This window comes from Sarcophilus harrisii, chromosome 1 (genome assembly GCF_902635505.1).
Source record: "Sarcophilus harrisii chromosome 1, mSarHar1.11, whole genome shotgun sequence".
In the NCBI taxonomy this organism is placed as follows: domain Eukaryota; kingdom Metazoa; phylum Chordata; class Mammalia; order Dasyuromorphia; family Dasyuridae; genus Sarcophilus; species Sarcophilus harrisii.
In genome coordinates, this window is record NC_045426.1 from 234,477,272 (window position 1) to 234,499,032 (window position 21,761).

The following is a 21,761-nucleotide window of genomic DNA, read 5'->3' on the forward strand; positions in this document are numbered from 1 at the left end:
GCTCTTTTGCCTCTTTTTTGTATCTTCTTCCTTTAGCACTAGAACATAGTAGGTGCTCCTTAAATGCTTGTAGATCAGACGACTCGGGCCCCCCCCTAGACCTGGTCTCGGGCCTGAATGCTGAGCCATTAGGAACGCCAAGATCTGGGATAAAACGATCTAGCCAAGCCCCAGGAGTCTCGCTACCTAGGGTCCAGATGACGGGTTTTTGGTCAGAGATCATTTAAGCGACCCCCGCCCTTTACCCCAAGTAGGAAAGGCGGGGAAAGAGAGCAGCAGCCAATGAGCTGCTCGAAGCTGAGGCGGCGAAACCGCCGGGCCTCGCTCCCGGAACAGGGTCGACCAATGCTTGAAAGTCCGATTCCCAGTGGAAGGCGAGGATTGGCTCTGCCTGCCTCCCGTCCTTGGCTCCCCATTGGCCCAGTGAGAAGCAGCTGACTGGAGGAGGTGGCCGAGCCGCTGAGTGGAAGGATGGCTGCTCCGGCGGGGACCCAGCTGATTCTCCCCGAGACTCCCAGGTATCCTGGGTACCCGTGCGCTCCTGCCGGCTCTCCGGAGCTGGGAGAATAAGGAAGGCTGAAGGGGGAGGGAGTGGCTGTGATGCTGTTAGAGAGAGAGGGGGCGGGCTCTGCCAGTTTCCGCTCCGTCCCCGGGGCGCCCCCCAGCGGGCGAAGGGCACGAAAGCGTGCACGGGATAGCGGGCAGAGGGGAGCCCGCAGGAAGCTCGAGGGAGCGGACATAGGTCACGGGGAGCGGGCGGAGCAGCCATCTGGCTTAGGGCTTGCTGTGGGGAGCTGGAGAGAAGAAAGAGCCTGCGGTGGCCGTGCGCTGCCGACCGACAAGCCAGGAAGAGATGAGAAGATTGTTCCTTGAGAGGGCAGCTCTGTTGTGCTGCCCCCTTGTGGCGCCGCCGTGCCTTCCTTTACCCTCCCCCGAGCTCCGCCTCATCTGCCCGCTCCCCCCCAGCCCTGATGAATGAATGAATTACAAAGCATTTATGAAGCGCTGAAAGCCCAGAATCCCTCCTGACACTTAGGAGCCGTGCGACGGAGGGCGAGTCGCTTGAACTTTCTGTAAAAGGGGGATAATGACAGACTTACCTCACAGGCTTGGCGCGGGGAGGTACCTGACACCCAGGAGCTGCCGCGTAAACGCTGGCTGTTTTTGTCTTCTCTTTTCTCATCCAGATTCCACCCAGCGGCTTGCTGTTCGGGATAAAGCCAGAACTTTGCAAACCGAAGAGTCTTACTTAAATGCTAGTTATTAGAATTATTATTAATTAGCGCTAGGAACTCAAACACAGCACGACCTGCCTTCAAAGAACTTAACTTTCACACAGGAAAGGGATTCTTTACTTGAGGTCTGAAAACTTAAAAAAAAAACGGCTTCTGATAACTAATTTAATATATAAAATTTTCTTTGTGGTTTTATGTATTTCGTTGTTTGCTCAAACTCTGTTTTTTGGCCAGGTTGCTTAAACCTTTCAAGCTCTTAGTTTCCTCCACCCTGTAATGAAGGGATTGGATTCTTGTGACTTAAAATCCCTTGCTAGTGTAAATCTGTTACCTTTAGGGAAGCACAATGTTTATTGAGATAACCAGAAGCAGTTATACTAGGCCTAAGACCCGGACTAGATGTAGTGAAAGTTCACCAACTAGAGCCTTGATCATAATGGTGAGAGCATACTGAGGGCAAGAATTGCACTGATTTTTTTTTCTCTACCCCCCTCCCCTTTTTTTTTTTTTTTTTTTTTTTTTTTTTTTTTTAATGCCAGCACTTTGCATCATCACATCACTATCTGGCATGATTTCAAAATCACTACAGTTGAAGCAGGTTTGAAAAGCACGGGAATGCTTAGGAACAACGAGTCATTTCATTTTGTACAACTTTTTTTTATATATATAATTTTATGCTTTAGTTCTTTTCTCTGGATATTTAATATAATCTCTTTTTATCAGAAAGTTTTATGCTATTGTTAGTCACTTGTTACTAGACTTCTCCCCGTAAATTTATGCCATTATCCAGACAAAAGTAGTCCAAAGAAAAGAGGGAATTTACCCAACAGGACTTTTCCACGGAAAGCCCTTTAAGAAAGAGTGTTTGGAGAATGTATCTTTGGTATTGCCCTAATGCATACTAAGTATCTTTAGAGCTGTTGTTTTCAAAGTGTGGTTCAAAGAATTCTGGGAGTTTGTGAAATTCTTTCAGAAAGTCTACAAATTCAAAATTAGTTTTTATTTCTAACATGGTAAATATAAGTATGACTCACATAAAACTCTTTGGACAAATCTTTAATAATTATTAGTAGTATAAAGATACTGAAAACACAAGAACTATTGCTTTAAAATACCTAGAACATTTGGAAATGTAAAATAGATCATAAAGCACTGTAACTAATATATTTCCCCTTAATTTTTAAAGAATTAACTTTTTGTTTTTTAATATATGTAGCATGAAAAAAGCAGTGTCTCTGGTTAATGAAGTAGATACTGGAAGATTTCCTCGATTGCTTACCCGAATTCTTCAGAAACTTCACTTGAAGGTTTGTCTATTTACATTTGACTAACTTGTAACTTTTCTATTTCATTGCACATTTGATATTTTTAAAACGGAATTTTTTTAATACTGATATTATTCCTCTGGGTAAAAATAGCAAGGTCTTTTGCTTTGTGGGAACCAGTATTTAAAACTCCTATGTAGTTTTTGCTTATTTTCACTTTTGTCCCATGATTAAAATTGTTTAAATGGGTGGCATAAATAGAGACTAGAATTTAGGATTTCAGTGCTCTCTGCATTAGATTTGCTTTGTCTTAATAGTAAAAATGCTACTAATAAATATAAACCATTATTATATAACCTTTTGTAAGCACAATCATATACATACTGGGATTTTATAAACTGTATTAAACATGCTTAGATGCTTTTCTATCCTATAATTTTTTTTCTTAACTTGGAACTTGTGAATTTTATTTTTCATACTTTATTTTTAAATTTTGTTTTAATTTTTCAGTTCCAAGTTCTCCTTTCAGCAACCTCTTCCCCACCCATTGAGAAGACAAGAAATAAGATACCCTTTATACATATATAGAGTCATGCAAAATATTTTGAAACTAGCCTTTTTTTTTAAGGCACTTTGAAATCATCAGTTTTCTATTTGTAGGTGAATAGCATTTTTTTTTTTTTTTATATCATGAGTTATTTGGAATTATGGTAGATAATTGTATTGATCAGAGGAGTTACTAAGTCTTTCACAGTTTATTTTTTTACAATATTGCTATTGCTGAGTAGGTTCTTTTACTGATTCTACTCAATTCTTACTTTCCTTCAGTTGATTTTGAGTCATCCCAAGTTTTTCTGAAACTATTTCTTGTAGCACAGTAGTATTCTATCACAATCATGTGCCACAACTTATTCAGCTATTCCCTAATTGATGTCAAGGAGAAAAGGGTAATTGATAGTGTAAGAGAATTCAGAGAGCTCAAGAAAGGTGATGATTAAGAAAATACTTAGATTTAACAATAAGAGAGAACTGGTATTTTGGAAAGAGCTGTTTCAGTTGAATGGTGAGCTTGGAAGCCAGATTGGAAAAAGTTATGAAAAGAGAGAGACAGGAAAGGAAGCAAACGTACAGGGGCTAGACAATCTTCTCAAAGAGTTTAGTAACCAAAGATAGGAGAAATTTGAGGTGAGAGTTAGTGAGGATGGAGGAGATATGGGTATGTTTCTAGACAGTAGTGAAATAGCCAGTAGTCAGGGAGAGATTGAAAGTTCAGGAGAGAATAGAGGAGATAGAAAGAACAATCTTGTAGAGATAAGAAGATAGGAAATCACATGATGCTAAGGGGTTTGCTTGGCAAAGGGAAGGGCCACCTTTTCATTTGAAAGAGGAATGAAGGAGGGATTAGTGTTAGAAGGTTCTGAGTGATGAGAGGGGAAGGAGGAGATGTCTTGTCAGATGGCCTCATTTTTTTCAGTGAAAAAGGCAATATTCTCACCTAAGAACATGAGACAAGTTGGAGGAGAGATGCAAAGTTTTGGAAAAGCTACTGTGGGAGAGGGATAGTGAATGGATTAGAAAGATGTAGAAGGATTGCCTTGATGCAATAAGGGCCCAGTTGAGATTATATAACAAACTTGGATTTAGTCACCAAGATTTTGTGATTTCCCCCTCCCCTCCTCAGGTTTGTTCAGCATCAAGTTTGTTTGCATCAAAGTAGTAGATGATAGGAGTAATCCACAGAGGTTTGCTAAGGCAAGATCAGTGATAGGATAAGGGGCCGAAGGATTCAAGAAAGAAGAGCAATGTAGTTAATGTTGTTCACAAAGATGTTGAGATGGGGAAGCTAGGAGAGTAGTCAATGAAGGGATGATAGCCTGGGAAAGAATCGAAGAGATTGAGGGATTGGAATTTGCTGGGAGGAGGCAGAGAGAGAAAGGAGGTGATGATAGATTGTGATCAGATAATTTCAGAGTTCAGAACATGGAACATTTTGGAGTATTGACAAGATCAGGGGTGTGATTATCTCAGTAGATGAGGTGGGAGGGGGAGTAGCTCATGCAAAATAAGCAAATTGAAGTATTTGGAAGTAAGAGTGTTTGGGGAAATAATGGTGTATATATATATATATATATATATATATATATTGAAGTCCTCTAGTCTGAAAAGGAGAATTTGAAAAAAGAAAAGACTGTGAAGTAGATGCTGAACTCATTAAGGAAGAAGGGATAGTGTTGTGGAGATCTGTAGGTAACAACTCTCATAATCTCGATTGGGTAATAAATATGTATTGAGTAAATATTATAGAAGGAAAGGTTATTAAAGTGATACAGGTTGAGGGAGAATCTGTAAATGACAGTGGGAACTAAGAAGAATTCCAGCACCCCTATTTTGGTCAGTGAGTTGGGGTATATGAATGTAATAAGTGCTGGAAAGGATTGCTATGGAAACTTTAGCTATCCTTCCCCCAGCTCCCACCCACAATGAAGAGGGGTCAGGGTCTCAGTAAGAGGCAGAAACTGGAAGAAATAGGAAAGGAAAAAAGGTTTAAGGTAAAGGCAAATTTGTTACCTGTGGGCAGTTTAAATTTGAAAGTATAATTATGTGAAGGCATATGAAATAAAAGCTGTAAAAAAAGGCTAAAGTCGGGTTGTGAAGAATGTTGAATGCCAGACTAAGAGATTGGAACATTTAAGGGGCAGTGGGGAAACCATTGAAGTTTTTTCAGTTGGAGAGTGATTGCAAATACTTTGGAAGATTAAACTGGCACAGGGATGTGTGATGGTTTCAAATGGGGAAAGACCAGATATCAGAATACAAATTATCTGGGTATTATCAGACTTCAGACAAGAAGTAATGAGGAAATAAACTGGAGTAGTAATAGTGAGAGTATCAGAGAGAGGTAAGATGTGAAAAATAATGTGGTGGTAGCATAGATATGTTTGGATGTGAAGGATTAGGGAAAGGGAAGAATCATTTTTGAAGTTGGTTGATAGGGTGGGAGGATGATCAATAGAAATGCAAATTAGGCGTGGGAAAGATGATGAAATTAGAAGACTAATGGGATTGGTTTTATACATGACTTTGAGGATCCAGGAGAATTCCTAAATTCCTAAATGAAGTTGAGGCTAGAAGTACTGATTTGTGAATCATCTATAAAGAGGTTCTTGTTGAAACTTTGGAATAAAATAAAATGATCACTAAGGAAAGAATGAAGAGCGACAAAAAAGAGGAAAAGGACTTGTATTGTGAAGAGAGAGAGAGATACATTTCTGGAGAAAGAGAAAGAAGAACATGTTACACTTTATTTTAAGAATATAGAAATATATCATATAAGGCTGTTTTGACTAATTTATGTTATGACCAGACACTATTGTAAAGTCACAAAATTCTGTCATTAGATCATATGATTGTCAACTCATAATTCTTTTCCTATGAGATGAACTGTTGGGCTAATGCTGTTAGATTTTTGCTTACTGGATTCTGTGCTAGTAATAGAGGATGAGACTTTCAGTTCTTCTTCCTTCTCTTCAATTAAAGCAATAGAATTGTCCCAAATAGTTTTACTTTAGTACAGATCTTTGTTGTTTTGTATTTTAAATATGATTTAAATTGAAATGGTACATGTGGAAAAGTTATTTTTTAGAAGCTAAGTTTAGAAGCCATCTCTTAAAATATTGTGTGATCCTGGGAAAGTCATAAATCATCTTTGTTATCTTAGTTTCCTCATCTGTAAATTGACGGATAAAGTTTGTATATGTTTTAGGACTACTGTAATTTGGGATTTTTTTGTTAAAGGGTGAGATTTTCAGACTACTAGGATTTTCTTGAAAAGTAATTGTAGAAAAATAGTAACCTGAACAGGTTGTTTTTAACTGTCTTAGTGTAACTGCATCAGCCAGACTAATCAGGATATATTTTGTATTACCTTCACATTATAGAATTTCAGATTTCAGATTATTAAGAGTTGTAATATTCTTTTTTATTGACTCCTACTTGTGTGGAGTAAATTTTTTCTTCCCAGTTTTCATTTTCTTTCTAAAAGACTTTCTTATTATGGATCTTTTGAAGGTTAAGGACTTGAATTTTTGATTGAATGGTAATAATTTTCTATATATATTGCAGACTGAGAACAGTTTCAGTGAAGAGGAAGAAGAAAAACTCCAAGCTGCATTTTCATTAGAGAAACAAGATCTTCACCTGGTTCTTGAAACAATATCATTTATTTTGGAGCAGGTACTTTCATTGTCCAAAATTATTTATAAAACATGCAAGTTCTGCATTCAGAAAGAGTACTATGGGGACTAAATATGAATCACAACATAGAATTTCCACCTTTTTTGTTGTTTGCTTGCTTTTTTTTCTTTCTCATTTTCCAACCTCTTTTTGATCTGGTTTTTCTTGTGTAGCATGATAAATGTGGAAGCATATTTAAAAGAATTGCACATGTCTAACCTATATTTGGTTACTTGTTATCTAGGGAAAGGTGTTCTGGGGAATGGAGGGGAAAAAATTTAGAACACAAGGTTTTGCAAAGGTGAATGTTGAAAACTATCTTTGCATGTATTTTGAAAATAAAAAGCTATTAAAAATAAAAAGTAAAGCATATAACTTGTTAAGGCAAAGTAAAAGTATAAATTGTAATCTATATTTTTAATTGAAAATCACATTTGTAAGGAACAATCTTAATTATCATATTAATTAAGGTAACTTAATTAAGGTACCTCCCTTTCACATATGAAGTCCATGGGATAGCTACTCCAGGTTCCAGGTATTTTATGGGTCCAAATCTACTTGAAATCATAGATCTCAAGCCCTTAATAATGTTTACTTTTTAAAATTAAAGTTAAAGTTTATAGTTAATTTTTTCCCCAATGATTTCCTATTTTCCCCCAATTACATGTAAAAATTACACGTAAAAAACAATTTTTAACATTTGTTTTTCTAAAATTTTTAGCCACAAATTCTCCCTCTCTTCTTCCATTGAGAAGGCAGACAATTTGATATAGGTCATACATGTACTGTCGTGTAAAACATTTCCATATTAGTATTGTCATAAAATAAAACATAGAACAAAAAAAAAATCACTAAAGAAAAATAAAGCATAGAAATTGTATGCTTTGATATGCATTTATTGTCCATAAGTTCTTTCTTTAGAAATGGATAGCATTTTTTATCATAAGTCTTTCAGAATTGTCTTGGATCATTATATAGCTGAGAATAGTTAAGTCATTCACATCATTCACAATTGATTATCATGCAGCATTGTTGTTGTATACAATGTTCTCCTGCTCATTTCACTTTGTATTAGTTCAGATAAGTTTTCTGAGTCTTTCTGGGCACATCCTGTTTGTTATTTCTTATAGAGTAATGATATTCCATCACAGTTATACACAACTTGTTCAGTCGTTCCTCAATTGATGGACATCCCCTTAATTTCCAATTCTTTGCCACCATTAAAAATATTTCTATGAATATTTGTGTATATATAGGTTTTATACACACACACACACACACACACACACACACACACACACACATATGAAATTGCATATTTTGTCAATTTGATAGAGAGTGGTAGTTCAGAGTTGTTTTAATTTGCATTTCTTTAATCAGTAGTTGTAAAGTACAGGCTAACTCCCTGGAGGGAGGGCCTCAGGATTAGCCAGAGTCAGGATAAATCACAGTCCTTGGTTTTTAGGGGGAGAAGTGAAGGAGGCAGGCAAGCTGCCATGCGGCTTGCCAAAGATGTATCCTGGATTCTGGAGTCCAGAGCCTCCAGCCTTTCTCCTCCTCATCCTGCCACCAAGTGACCCTGACTTCTCTCCCTCAACCCTCCAATCCTTGCCTATGATTATCTCACTACCAAGCAGCAGCAAATCCCAATCATGAGGAGAGCTATTATCCAAATACATGCTTATAAAGCCATTATTTCATATAGAATAGGTAATTAGCCTTAAGTGCTCTCTTGTCTGATTCAAGCACACCTTTTTCAGAGTTTCAGCCCTCTACAAGTAGTCATTTAGAACATTTTTTTTCATAGCATTTTGGATAGTTTTGATTAGTTTGCCTAAAAACTGCCTGTTCATATTCCTTGACTGTTTATCAATTGATGAATGGCTTATTTTTTTTATAAATTTGATTTTCTTTTCTGTGTATTTGAATGAGTTCTTTATCAGAGAAACTTGCTATAAATTTTTTTTTTTCACAATTATGGTTGCTAACTATTTTTCTCCATTCTGTTTTCCGCTCTGTTTATCCTATTATCTTTCTTCTTTTACCTTATTCATCTTCCAAAATGTTTTGCTTTTGTCTATTATCTACTGCAAACTGCCCTCTCTTCTATTATCTCTGTCCTTTCTCTTCCTACTTTCTGTAGGATAAGATAGATTTCTATATGCAACTCAGTGTGTGTATTATTCCCTCTTTGAGCCAGTACCAATGAGAGAACGTTTCACTCATTATTCCCATGTCCCCCATCTTCTACATCAACTGTAAAAGTTCTTTAGTGTCTTTTTTTATGTGAAATAATTTGTCTCATTCTACTGTTTCCTTTACCTTTCTCTTAGTGCATTCCTCTTTTATTTTTTAGATAATTATCCCATCATATTCAGTGTACACCTGTATCTATATGCTCCTTCTAACTGCCCTAATAAAGTTTTTAGGAATTAGAAATATCTTTTTTCCATGTAGTATTGTAAGTCATTTAACCTTGTCAGAACCCTTATGATTTTTTATTTTTTTTAAATTCTTTTTATTCTTCTCTTGAGTTTTGTATCTGAAAACCAAATTTTCTATTCAGCTGTGACCTTTTCATCAAGAATACCTGAAAGTCCTCTATTTCATTGAATGTCAATTCCCCCTCCCCCCTCCCCACCCCCCCCACCCCCCCACTCCCCGAAGGATTACATTAAGTTTTGCCAGGTAGGTGATTTTTGGTTGTAATCCTACTTCTTTTACTCTTGTGTTATTTATGACCATGAGTCCATGATATAGTTTCTTTTGATGCTGGTTGCTTACATTATTTTCTCCTTGATCTGAAAACTTTGAAATTTGGCTATAATATTCCTGAGAGTTTTCATTTTAGGGTCTCTTTCAGGGGGTGATTGGGAGATTGTTTCCATTTCTACTTTATCTTCTAGTTTTAAAACATCAGGGCAGTTTTCCTTGATAATTTCTTGCAAGATGATGTTGAGGCTTTTTCTTCTTCTTCTTTTTTTTTTTATCATGTCTTTCAGGTACTCCAATAATTTTTATATTATCTCTCCTGGATCTATTTTCTAGGTCAATTTTTTTCCAATAAGATATTTCATATTTTTTCATGCTTTTGATTTTATTTGATTGTTTATTGATGTCTCATAAAGTCATTAGCTTCCACTTGTCCAATTCTATTTTTTTTTTCTGAGGCAATTGGGGTTAAGTGGCTTGCCCAGGGTCACACAGCTAGGAAGTATAAAGTGTCTAATCTGAACTCAGATCCTCCTGACTTCAGGGCTGGTGCTCTATCTACTGTGCCACCTAGTTGTTCCACCATTTCTAATTTTTAAGGAATTATTTTCTTAAGTGAGCTTTTTTTCTAAACTTCCTTTTCCATCTGGTCAATTCTGTCCCTTCCTCCCTTCCCTTCCCTTTCCCTTTCCCCTTCCCTTTCCCTTTCCCCTTCCCTTTCCCTTTCCCCTTCCCTTTCCCTTTCCCCTTCCCTTTCCTTCCTCATCTTTCATAATAATAACTTTTTATTTTTCAACATATATGAAAAGATAGTTTTCAACATTTATCCTTACAAAGCCTTGTGTTCCAATTTTTTCTCCCTCCTTCCCCAACTCTCCCTCCTCCCCAGATAGCAAGTAATTCAATATAAATTAAACATATTTCCACATTCATCATGCTGCACAAGAAAAGTCAGATAGATCAAAAGGAAAAAAAATGAGAAAAAAAACGAGTAAGTGAACACTATGTTGTGATCTACATTGGGTCCCCATAGTCCTCTCTCTGGATTCAGATGACTCTCTCCATCATAAGTTCATTGAAATTTTCCTGAATCACCTCATTGTTGAAAAGAGCCAAGTCCATCAGGGTTGATCATTACATAATCTTCTTGTTGCTGTATACAATGTTCTCTTGATTCTATTTACTTCTCTTAGCAGCAGTTCACATAAGTCTCTCCAGGCCTCTCTGAAATCATTCTGTTGATCATTTCTTATAGATCAATAATATTATAATAACTTTTTCAGCCATTCTCTAACTCATGGGCATCCACTCAGTTTCCAGTTCCTTGCCACTACCAAAAGGGTTGCCACAAATATTTTTGCACATGTGCATCATTTTCCCTCCTTTATGATCTCTTTGGGATACAGACTCAGTAAAGACACTGCTGGAGCAAAGGGTATGCACAGTTTGATAGCCCTTTAATAGCCATAGTTCCAAATTACTTTGCAGAATGATTGGATCAGTTCACAACTCTACTAACAATGTATTAGTGTCCCAGTTTTCCCACATCCTTTTCAACATTTATCATTATCTTTTCCTGTCCTTTTAGCCAATCTGAGAGATGTGAAATGGTACCTCAGAGTTGTCTTAATTTGCATTTCTCTAATCAATAGTGATTTAGTTGCTTATCATTTTTTATAGAGCAATAGTATTCCATTTCCAGTTGATGGGCATCTACCCAATTTCCAGTTCCTTGCCACCACCAAAAAGATAGGTTACAAACAGTTTTGCACATGTAGATCCTTTTCCCTCTTTTATGATCTCTTTGGGGTATTAATCCAATAATAGTACTGCTGGACCAAAGGGTATGCAGTTTTATAGCTCTTTGGGCATAGTTCCAAATTGCTCTCTCTCATAGCTGGATCAGTTCACAACTCTACCAATAGTGTCCCTGTGCTTTCTTTTTTAAGCACTCAATTCTACCCTCCTTATCAAAGCCTGAGATGTCCTAGGTAATTTTTCCAAGCTGTTAGGGAAATGCTGGTCCCTGGAATGCTTGTTCCTGTGAACTAAAAACCCAATTTGCCAATTGATTATCAAATTCTTTTTATATATAAATGAGGACTAAGGCCCAGAAAGCTTAAGCCATTTACTTTAGATTGCACAGGGAGTTCATTGCAAAATTGCAATCTAGGTTTTTCTTCTCCAAACCAAAGTATTTTCCCATTGCACCATGCTGCTTTTCCTCAGGATGTCAAAGCCAAGATCCTCTCTGGCTTATGATGAAACTTAGTTTGATTCAGAAGGAAAGGAAAATTAAGGAGGCAAGGTTTTTGTTCTCTGTCTACTTAACTTATATACTTGTCTTTATTATACATATCACACTTGCAGTGCAGTAACAAAAACCTTGGTGGTATTTTTGAGTAGTTTGTCTCTTTTCAGAAGAGTGATTTAAGTGAAGGAAATAAATATTTAAGTGTATTAATGTTTTTCCATAGCATAGTACAGCATTTTCTTAATTGAGTTGATTTCATATTTTTAAAGACAAAGCCAAGGTAAGTACTGTTACTCTAAGATAATTTAGTCAAATATGTGAAGATTTAAGTATTATTTTTTAAATGTCTAAATGTATTGAAATGATGCATGACGATATATGTATTTTTTCCTTCTGTTTCACAGGCTGTTTATCACAATGTGAAACCAGCAGTTCTGCAGCAACAATTAGAGAATATTCATCTCAGTCAAGACAAAGCAGAAGCATTTGCCAGTGCTTGGACTAGTATGGGTCAAGATACAGTTGAAAAGTTCAGACAGAGGATTTTGGCTCCCCAAAAGGTAGTATTATTCACTTGACTTTTTTTTTTGCCAGACATTTTATTTTATCTTTATTTTTAAAACTTTTTATTTTCAAAACATATGCATGGATAATTTTTCAACATTGACCCTTGCATAATCTTGTTTTTCAGATTTTCCCCTTCTTCCCCTCACCTTGTCCCCTAGATGAAATTGCCAGACATTTTAATAACATTTTTGAGTGAAACAATTTTCAAGAAATAATGTAGTCTTGTAGAAATGGCACTGGCTTTGGAGATAAAGGACCTGGGATGTTTCTTTCCATTCAGGAGACTTTATTTTCCCATCTGTAAGGTGAAGGAGTTTGATTTGATAACCACCAAGGCCTCTTCTAGTTCTATGTTCTTGATCTTATGATTCAAAACATCAATAGATTTTGCTTAAAAGTAAGTTATAAATTTTGAAATTATATATTTAGATAAGCAAAAAAATATGTATTGTAAATTAGAGTCAATTCTCTATATATTTTGGAAATGAGGCCTTTATCAGAACCTTTAATTGTAAAAATATTTTCCCAGTTTATTGCTTCCCTTCTAATCTTGTCTGCATTAGTTCTGTTTGTGCAAAAGCTTTTTAACTTGATATAATCAAAATTTTCTATTTTGTGATTAATAATGGTCTCTAGTTCTTCTTTGGTCACAAATTCCTTCCTCCTCCACAGGTCTGAGAGGTAAACTATCCTATGTTCTTCTATTTTGTTTATAATATCATTCTTTATGTCTAGATCATGAGCCCATTTTGATCTTATCTTGGTATATGGTGTTAATTGTGGGTCAATGCCTAGTTTCTGCCATACTAATTTCCTTTTCCCAGCAGTTTTTATCAAAGATAGTGAATAGTGAAAGACCTGGGGTCTTTGGGTTTGTCAAACACTAGATTGCTATAGTTATTGACTATTTTGTCCTGTGAACCTAACCTGTTCCACTAGTCTATTTCTTAACCAGTGCCAAATGGTTTTGTTGACTGCTGCTTTATAATATAGTTTTAGATCAGGTACAGCTAGGCCACCTTCATTTGATTTTTTTTTTTTTTTTCATTATTTCCTGAAGGGATATTTTTAGGCCAATTTGGAGGTAGATTTTATGCATTAAAAAGATCATTTGACTAACAAATTTTTTTGAGGACTAAAAGATAAATTAAATGTGCAGTAGATACATACTGCTATTATTAGGTTCTTATTAGAAGGCTGAACATTTTTGTATTATTTTGAGACTATGTCCTTCTAATGGTTTATCTTTTTGACTCAAATAAAATATTAGTCATGTAAACTGTTAGAGAGGTGAATTAACTTTTCTGTAGTCACAAAATTAAATATTTTTTTAAGAGTTGGTTATTGTTAAGGTAAAAATTAAATGGCTTTTTATGCATAATGTGCTGTCTCTCATGTAATCTACTACATACACATATTATATTGAAGTATGTGTAAGTTGAACACTTACTTTGAAATATTACATGATTTTAAACCTTTTATAGGTCTCTTCCCAGCTTCTTTGCTGCTATACCTTCCCTTGTGATATTACTTTCACTTCTACTGTATATATCACACACACACACACACACACATATAAACATATACATACATATGTATGTGTATATATATATATATATATATATATATATATATATATATATATATATAAAGTTTTTGAGAGCAAGAACCATGTTTTTGCCTTTTCTTTATGTCCCGTGTACTTAGCATAGTGCTTGGTCCATAATAAGTGCTTAAAAAATGCTTGTTGACTGACTAAATGCTTAGTTTAAAAATTACATATGAAATATACAGAATATGTATATTTTGGCTTTAATGTAAATTATGTGTAAAATACACCTGAATAAATGACTAAAGCTTAGATGGATTTTTATTTGTGCTCTGATGAAGATTTAACCTCTTTGGGAGACTACAATCCTTTGTAGCTTCAACAAAATTATCCAAAGAGCACTGAGAAAAGAAAGGTATGGGTCTCTTTTGCTAAAGTAAATGTAAAGGATTAGGAATAACAAATTGTAGAGCTTTCATGCAGTCCCTTTAATTTTTATGATTGGTCAAAATTTGATGATTCCTAAGATTTACATCATGAATACTAGAAATCAGACTTTTAGGGTTGAAAAATCTTGAATTATTGGTTTTCCTTGATTAAGTTAAGAATACTTTTTGTATGCACTCTCTCATCCTGGAACTTCCTTTAGTGCCTGGGACCTTCTCACTTTAGCCTTCTGCCATGCCTGCCCCCTACTTCTATTGGTAAGTTCCATTCAGTGCTTTTATTTTGGCGATCAGCTCAAATGTGGCCATTGCTTCAATCTTCAAGGGATGTAGCTCTCATGTTTCTGCCTGGAGGTTTTTCTTCTACCCCACCTTCCTCCCACTTCTGTGTGTAGTCTTTTCCCATTAAAATGTAAGGTGTTTGAAGGCAGAGATTTTTTTTTTTTTTTTTTTTTTTTTTTTGAGCTTCTCTTTCTATCCCTAGCTCTTAGCACAAGCTTGGCATCTGGTAAATGTTTAATAAGTAGTTGTTACTTCTCTGGGTAAAATCAGGGAAGCAATGCAGTCATCTCTTATCTCACAGAAATAACATAACTATTGATAGAAATGTAGCATCAAAAGCAGCAGAATGCAGCAGGAAGGGCTCTTGGACTAGGAGTAAAGAGGCTCTGGGGTTTAGCTGCAACTGGCAGGTACCCAAGTAGTTAACCTCTTTTGGGTTTCAGTTTCCTTATGTATAAAAGATGTATATATATTCTCTTAGATGATGTCTCAGCTGCCTTCCCTAAAGTGATATATGTCTGCTTGGTGGAAAGTGCTCCATGAATATACAATAGAACTTTAAATTACTTAGCTGCTTCTTGACTCAATCATTTTTAGATATAATTTGCACTGTACAATTGACTAAGGGCTAATTATAGTGTTAACAGAAGTGATTTATTTGACTTGCCTCTCCCTTCCCCCTCTCAAGGCTCTGGCTACAGCTTAACCTTTGTTCTTTGTGTCTTTCCTTTACAGAGACATACTGTGAACATTTCCAGTCTCATTTGCTTTTCTGGACATAATTTGTTTAGTCTTTATTCTGTTTTATTGGTTCACCTTTTTTATTCCTGTGGTTATATTTTTCCCTTTATGTTTTGTGTTTGTCATTATTATAGGTTTTAGTGGAGTTAAAATATCTTTCTTCTTGTCAGGAGTGCTCTGGATTCCTTAACCTAAGACCCTGAGCAACTTTGAAAAAAAAAAATCACCTCCTTTAGGAGCTCTTCTTTTATTGTCACCAAAAGAATGATATTTAACTAATTCCAATTCTGTAGTACTCTAATATAGTATTTCCAAAGAACTTTTGTTTTATGAAACAGTAAGTCAACAGGTTTTTATTAAACCTTTAATATGTGTCAGGAACTGTCTTAGGGATACAACAAAATAAAAACTCATTCCTCTCTTTAAGGAACATTCTAATGGGGGAAACATCTAGGTGTGTATGTGTATTTTCATATATCTATCTATAAATATACATAGATATATGCACACACATATACACACAGAGAGACACACATATATGAGATACATAAATGACAAATATTCTCACAAGAACATACAAGTGCTGAGAAGACTATGAAAGCCCCAAAACTGTCCCATTTCCTCCAAGTCTTGAAGGAAACCAGGAATTCTGACAAGCAGAGGTGGGGAGGGAGAGCTTCCCAGGCATGAATGGAGGCAGAGCTATTGCAAACACACACACAGCAAGGAGATGGAATGTTATGCAGCTAGCATGCTGGCACATGAAGTTTATATTCCAAGACTGCAAACATAGCAAGGGGTACACATTGTAAGATGCTTTGCAAATGAAACAGAAAACTTTGTATTTCATCCTGTAGATTAGCTGAGCTAAGCTAAGTAAAAATGGGGACCACTAATACACAGAAATTTCCATGGGCCACATATTGACTTAGTTTTAAAAGGTAATATCATATATTTTATTATATTTTAAAAATTATTTTCTTAAGTATTTCCTAGTTACATTTAATCTGGTTCAGACTACATTCAGGAGTGTTATAGATCATGTGACTATGGGTTGGTTATTTGACAACTCTGCTATAGGTAATACTTGGTGTTGGGAGACTATGAGGAGGCCATTGCAGTAGTCTAGATCAGAGATGAAAAAATCTGGAATTAACTGGGTTACTGACCATGACCAAGTCACTTAATTCAGTTCAGTTCAGTAAAAGTTTATCAGTTGTCAGTTTGCCAGGTACTGGGGTTGCAAGGACAAAAATGAAACTTCCTGCTGTTTTAAGCTGGAGCTAGCCAGGTTGGTCCTTAAGTATAAGGAGAGAGGTTGAGGCAGAGAGGAAGAGGAATATTGTGAACCGCTCTTTAATAAATCCTGCCCTAAATAAAAGAGGGAGAATGACCCAGTGGGACCAGCACATATGTACAAGATTTGGGTTTGATTATCTCTTTGGCATTTAAAACTCAACATCCTGGCCCTCTTCAGCCTTTCTAGTCTTCTTACTCCTTACCCTGCAGTTTGCCCCCTTGGCTGCTCCTCAATCATTGTATACCCTCCATGCCTGGAATGTTCTTCCTCTTCTGCTCTGCCTTCAAATCTCAGCTAAAATTCCATCTTCTATAGGAAACCTTAATGACCCTTTCTAATTTTAGTGCCTTCCCTCTGTTTATTACTGCCTAAGTTTTGCTTGTTCATAATTGTTTTTATATCTCCCCCGTGAAAGTGACGTTTCCTTGAGAATAGCAATTGCCATTTGCTTTTCCTTGTATCCTCAACTCTTATCATAGTGTCTGTCCCCATAGAAGCTGCTTAATAAATGGTTACTGACTGACCAACATGATAAGATAAAACATTTAATAAAATATATCCTAATTAACCACAATACAATAGTTTTTCATTTTCTTATATTTAGGTTAGAATGAAGCAGTAATTATTTGAAAAAAAAAGAAAATAACTCATATATTAATAATTTTTAATAATAACCACACAGTATAACCACTGATAAGTTCTGTAATTTTGACTCAGTAGCCATCATGGGACTTATCATTGGGAAATGTTTCTGTAGTGGATTATCAATATGCACTTATGCATAGTAAGTGCCCATATTTTTTTTTAATATTTCAAAACTGATACTTTTAGACAGGATTTATGGATACAGATCTCAAAGTCGCCTTTAAAGCATGAGGAAAAAATTTTAATTGTACTATTGTCATAACTTTTTATTTACCCATAAATGCTAAGCAAGTTTACTTAAACAATTCACTTATAAGATGACAACTTTCTCTGCTTTTTTTGGTGCTCTTTCTCAATCTCGATTTTAAAGTTACTACAGGATATATGTCTCACTTATTTGAGAATTTTTAGAGCATGTGGCGTTATTACAGTATGAAATAAAGACTGTACTTCAGGCAACTAAATCTTCAAAAAACAAAGGAAAACAATATTTATGTGAAGTTTTCTTAAAATTAAAATTTTTTTAAAACACTGTTTTGTTTTTTCAATGAAGAAAGTCATTTATGACAACTATCTGGGCATCCATGGATGACTACTGTGCTACTTTTTAGCTTTTGATATAGTCTATGAATCAAATTAAAGATATATTTTTATATGCTTTGGAAATGATTGAATGTAAGTGTGTTGGGGCCAAACTGCCTCAACTGTTTGTCTTGATCATACAGACATACATATATACACATAAATGTTTAAACACACATGTATTTCATTTTTTTCTTTTAGGTTAACATGGTAATTAATTCTGTACCCATTTTTAAGTTCTTGTTATGTGCAAAACATTGTGACGGATGTAGTCTAGAAGTAGTGGTAGTGGCAATACAATAGAAGTAGTGGCAATACAAATGATGCTTATCTCAAGCAGCAGTGGAGCAAAAGGTGGGGATTTGCAAAAAAATTTATTGATTAAGTTGGTTCCAAGTTTCTAATTTGAGTGATGTGATCTGGATCTTCCTGATGGTTTCTCTTAAGGTGGGGCTTTCTTAGTTGATTGCCAGGAGAAATGAGAAAAAAAATTTTCACTTTATAGAAACTCAATACATTTGCTACCTCTTTATTTCATGTTGATAAGAACTTCAGAATATAATATATCTTTTTTTCAGGGAACTTCTGTTATTTCATCCTGATAGAAAAACTTGCTTTTTAGCAGCATTTCTAAGGATTTCTCAGTTTTATATTGTCCTTTGAATTACTAGTACTTCAGGTAATCGTATCAATACTTGTTCTGGGAAAGATACTGTGTTGTATTAAAAAAAAAAAAAAAAAGTGAATCCCATACCATATGACAAAGCTATTCTCAACATAGTTATTGGACCTAATGCTGAGGCAATAGATATCAACAGTGTTAACTAAACAATTTTATTGACCTCCTTATATAAAGACTTAATATTGTTTAAAGGAATCTGAAATCTGCATGAATAGTGGAGGCAGATATTTGGATATAAAGCACTCTTGCTCAATGAAGTACCAAAATAGATATAAAAGATTGAAAATGTAGTAAATACTTATGGAATATTAAAATTAAGCTGTTCAGTGAAAAACATTATTTTTACTTCATTTATTTAGTAGGAGGTATTTCAGTATATTCTTTTTCTGCATAAGGGAAGATTTATAAAACAAATGGGAATACTTTTTTTTTTTTTTCCTGAGACAATTGGGGTTAATTGACTTGCCCAGGGTCACACAACTAGGAAATGTTAAGTGTCTGAGGTCATATTTGAACTCAAGCTCTCCTGACTTCAGGGCTGGTGCTCTATCCACTGTGCTATCTAATTGTACCACTTAGCTACCCCAAATGGGAATCCTTTGTAGTAGCTAAGTAGTTTTCTAAAAATGGTAGTTTTGAAAGCATCTATCTTTTACCCAAAGAACAGAGAGGCACTCTCACATGATGCATATGTTTCTTGCCTTATTGTTTACAATGTGATGTTTTACAATGCAATAATTATGCAATTATTTGCTACTACCCAAAAAGTGATAACCAGTAATTAATAGTGAAAATCAGATAATACTATCACAAAAGTGATAATAAGTTGTTAGTACTCTTAACTTATTATTACCATGATACTTATTACTAATTGGCAATACTTATTATACAGTGATACTTTTAAAATTACTAATAGTAATAATACTCTTATTAATAGCATGATCAAAGCTTTAGAGTTGATGATGCTCAAGAGATATGAGCTAATTGGGTCTTGGTAACATACACATACACATTCATTTTGATGATTTTTAGTGCTAGTAAATAGTTGCATTGAATTAGTTGAGGATTTGTTTGGGCAATGTATTTGGTTCACAGGCTAAACCTGTTTCAAAACTATTGCTTTTACAGACAATAGGAAGATACTTTCTGCATTTGAGGATATAGTTATCCCTGAGCAGATACCCCAGTAAAATGAGCAATGAATCTGTAATCAGAGTTCCTAATACAGTACAACTTCTGACTTTGATGTGTACTTCCTTGAGCAATTCATGGATCCTTTCTGGGAATCGATTTCTTCTTCTTTAAATTAGAAAATTGAATTAAATGGCCTTTTAACTTCAGAACTGTGTTCCTAGAGACAATTCATAAAAGTGGCTTAGAAAGTTGTGTAAAGAGAATCCTATTTTCTCTTGACTTTTATTGTGAAATTAGAGGTACATTCCTAAAAGGAGATAGAAAGAAACATGAGTAGTCCAGTGACAGAAATGTTTTGCTGCTTTTGCTAATTTTTACCTTTCACTATATCCCTCTCACTGTTTCTTCTATAGAGCAGTGGAGGCAGCATAATAGTCATACTTCCATCAAGAAACAGCTAATGCTTTTGTTTCCCTTTTCTCCTTTGTTATCCTCTTTTTGGTGTACAGGAAACTATCACAGGGGAACTTGAAGACTGGTTAAGTAGTTTGTTAGTAGAAGTAGTTAAAGCTTGAAGGACAAAGCATGAGGTCAGCATGGAGAAAGACTCTTGGTTTTGAGCATCCTAATAAAAATGCCTTTTTTACTTTGAATAAAACAAATAAATACCTTTAGTAGATTGAGAAGTACTAACATTCAAAACACCCATCACTGCCTTCTTGACTCTTTTTGTTAGTTGAAATTGTAGTGAGGATAGAAGGCTGTTGTTTCTGCCATTGTTTTTGTGGCAGCTTAAAATCTTCTTTGGTCAAAATAAGATGCTAGCCTCAGGGTCAAGATGGATTAAAATGTAACCTTTCATTTTATAATTGGAAGACTTCAAAGAATAAGTAAGAAATGAATTTTTTATTTCATGAATTGCCATTGTAGTTTATTGAGTTTCAGTTGTGTTTGACTCTTGTTGACCCTGTTTGGGGTTTTTTGGGCAAAAATACTGGAGTATGGCATGATTTGCCATTTTATTCTCCAGCTTGTGGTTTTTTTTTTTTTTTTTAACAGTTGAATAATCTAAGGCACACAAAGTTACTTACTCTTAGTCAAATAGCTAGTGAGTGTCTGAGGCCAGATTGGAACTCAGATCTTCCTAACTCTGGGCTTGATGCTTTATCTGCATCCAGAAGCCCAGTTTTCTTATGATGAAAGATATTTCTAGGTGACATATAGGAAGGAAACCTTAGGCAACTGTGGTGCTCTCTTTGCTCCACATTGTGATTGTATGTTTACATTTCTTCAAGATTGTATGTTTAGCATTTGGGCACATTTATTTTATGATTTTTGAGTTCCTTTGGTCTAATAGATTCCAATCAATTTAATTTCCTTCTCCATGAATGGTAGAGTAGAGAGATGAGGAATGAATTTGGCTCGAAACAGATGGACATTCTCCAAGAAAAGGTAATAAACAATCTTAATTGTTAATGCAGAAATCAATGTAAGGAGCTTTGAATCTAAGGTACCTTTAATCAGATTTATCTGAAGCAGAAATGTGCTAACTGGCTGATTAATTGGCTGAAAGTGAAAACATTAACAAATTAAATTTTTTTTTTCTGCCAAAGAACTGTCTGTTAGTCAAGTTTTTCTGAAGTATCTTATAGAGCATAATGCTTATAATACCCATTTTTGGTTATATGGCTGTTGTAAAAAATGTTGGTCACATGGCATTTCAATGCCTTCCAGACTACACCGAAATGCTTCTTATAGTTTTTGCCTGGCAAAGTTGCACCTGGTTGGGCAGTACAGAAAGCTGAACGGCACCCCTTTTCTTCAGAATTCTTGAAACCATTAGAATTGTTGCTAAGGACTTAGGTGATTTAAGGCACTTACTCAAAGACCTTGGCCTAAGTTTAGAAGGCAGCCTAAGTAGCACAGTGGAAAAGAGGGCCAGGCCTGGAGTCAGGAAAACTTTTCATTTTTTGCCTCAGGCAAATTAGGTTGTTTTGTCTCCGGGTCATGAGGTCCTATGCATTTTAATATGATTTTTTGGCAAAAGTTTATTTAATACATTTTTGTGGAGTATGGGATTGCACTACTTTAAGGATATTTGTGAAATGAACAATCATTTTCCTTGGGGTATGAG

General features: G+C 35.3%; 1 protein-coding gene across 4 annotated transcripts in view; it reads left to right on the forward strand.

Annotated features, from left to right (window-relative positions):
• Window positions 1–408: 408 nt before the first annotated feature.
• Window positions 409–21,761, forward strand: part of COMMD10 (COMM domain containing 10) — a 239,350-nt gene continuing 217,997 nt past the window's right edge. The window contains exons 1-4 of one of the 4 annotated variants that reach the window (XM_031938749.1): window positions 409–518; window positions 2,452–2,542; window positions 6,623–6,733; window positions 12,104–12,259. In XM_031938749.1, coding sequence (XP_031794609.1) covers window positions 472–518; window positions 2,452–2,542; window positions 6,623–6,733; window positions 12,104–12,259 — 405 coding nt within the window. In that variant the 5' untranslated portion in view covers window positions 409–471. Of the gene's footprint in view, window positions 519–1,268; window positions 1,361–2,451; window positions 2,543–6,622; window positions 6,734–12,103; window positions 12,260–21,761 lie in introns of those variants that run through there. The other 3 variants (XM_031938765.1, XM_031938755.1, XM_031938759.1) reach the window with 3 other exon arrangements.